The sequence below is a fragment of the Cyprinodon variegatus genome, unplaced genomic scaffold (assembly GCF_000732505.1).
Source record: "Cyprinodon variegatus isolate N-32 unplaced genomic scaffold, C_variegatus-1.0 Scaffold642, whole genome shotgun sequence".
In the NCBI taxonomy this organism is placed as follows: Eukaryota; Metazoa; Chordata; class Actinopteri; order Cyprinodontiformes; family Cyprinodontidae; genus Cyprinodon; species Cyprinodon variegatus.
This window is the reverse complement of record NW_015151095.1, coordinates 324869-326263: the sequence shown is the minus strand read 5'-3', so window position 1 is coordinate 326263 and position 1395 is coordinate 324869. Positions and strand designations below refer to the sequence as shown.

General features: G+C 40.4%; 1 protein-coding gene across 1 annotated transcript in view; it reads left to right on the top strand.

The window, feature by feature from the left end:
• The first annotated feature begins 811 nt into the window (after nucleotides 1-811).
• gdap1l1 (ganglioside induced differentiation associated protein 1-like 1) overlaps nucleotides 812-1395 on the top strand; it is a 10955-nt gene continuing 10371 nt past the window's right edge. The window contains exon 1 of the mRNA XM_015393449.1: nucleotides 812-990. Within this exon, the coding sequence (XP_015248935.1) occupies nucleotides 903-990 (88 nt within the window). The 5' untranslated portion in view covers nucleotides 812-902. The remainder of the gene's footprint in view (nucleotides 991-1395) is intronic.

Sequence of the window (1395 nt, the reverse complement as noted above, 5' to 3'; positions counted from 1 at the left end):
TCCTACCAGAGGAGAAATTATGCTAAAATTAAAGGAACATTTAAATTATTGATCTGTTGGGGAGGAATAATTTTAACTGTATTAAATGTAAACACAACCATTAATTTAGCATCAATAGGAACAAAACTGACTGACCCTACAGACAATGTTGCATTAAAACCTTCCTGCTGATGCGTTTTCTGAGTCCTGCAGCAGAGATGGGATCACATATTCTGACGAGCTGGAGGATAAAGGACGACACTCCAAGGCTACCTGGAGGTCCAGGATGAAGTCACTGCAGCCTCTTTTCTCCAATGTCACCAAAACAATCTGATTATTAGATTAAAAAAAAACTGGAACGTTTCCCAGACAGAAAAGAAAAAAAAAAACAGGATTATTTCATCATATTGAATCTGGTAATAAATTGAAGACCAACAATAGAAAAACTCCAGAAGGTTAAACTGAACCATGAAGATGAGGATTTTAGCTGTAGGTAAATGAAGTTATAGGAAGGAATTGATTTATATTGAATGTTTTGCAGCAGATTGAAGGTTTTCTGTGAAGATTGACAGATTAACTTGATACTTAGAAGCATTGCAGTCGTCTTCCCTGTCCAAATGTCAATCTTTGTCTCTGAGCATAGCTGAAGTCATCCGTTTCCTGGTTAGCATGCTGTCCAGCTAAGATATTTTGGGAGTTTTTTCTGAGAAATGTCAGCTGCTCTGAGACGTTCAGAAACTCATCCTGACCTCCAGAGTGCAGCCGTGCTTTTCACTGTCTGTTTTTTTGGATTCTGAAATGTTACCTTCCTGTCCTGTTTGTGTTTCTTTCCTTCAGAGACAGTTGCTCAGCTGATTCCTGATCCAGACTCGCCTCTCTACGAGCGCGTGCAGCAGTACCGCCAGCTCCTTGATGGCCTGCCCATGGATGCCTACACGCATGGCTGCATCCTCCATCCAGAGCTCACCACCGACTCTATGATCCCAAAGTACGCCACCGCAGAAATACGTAGTAAGTGACGCCCTGCACAGCGCATGCACAGACATCTCGAATTCTTCTCACAGGAGAAAAGGAGATGGTCTGGTTTGCAGATTCTTCAGAGCATTGCTGTTAAGGTGTTTTCTTGGTGGGGAAGATAAAATGTTCTGATGGTTTCTATCAAAACATCTGGAGATCAAGTGATCAGATGTATTAATATACACAAAAACAAAGAACCATTAAAAAGCTTAGCTGCTGGATCCCTTCTCTAAATATCTGCTAAAAGCTCAAGCAGATTATTAATAGATACCAAAGTTTATGGGGGACAAAAAAAAACAAAAAAACAAGGGGAGATTCAGAGTCTTTTGTCGCTTTAGCAACTTTTTAGACCCCTCTTGCACTTTTATTTCAAAAAAGCTCCTAGCGCCAAATCTAGAA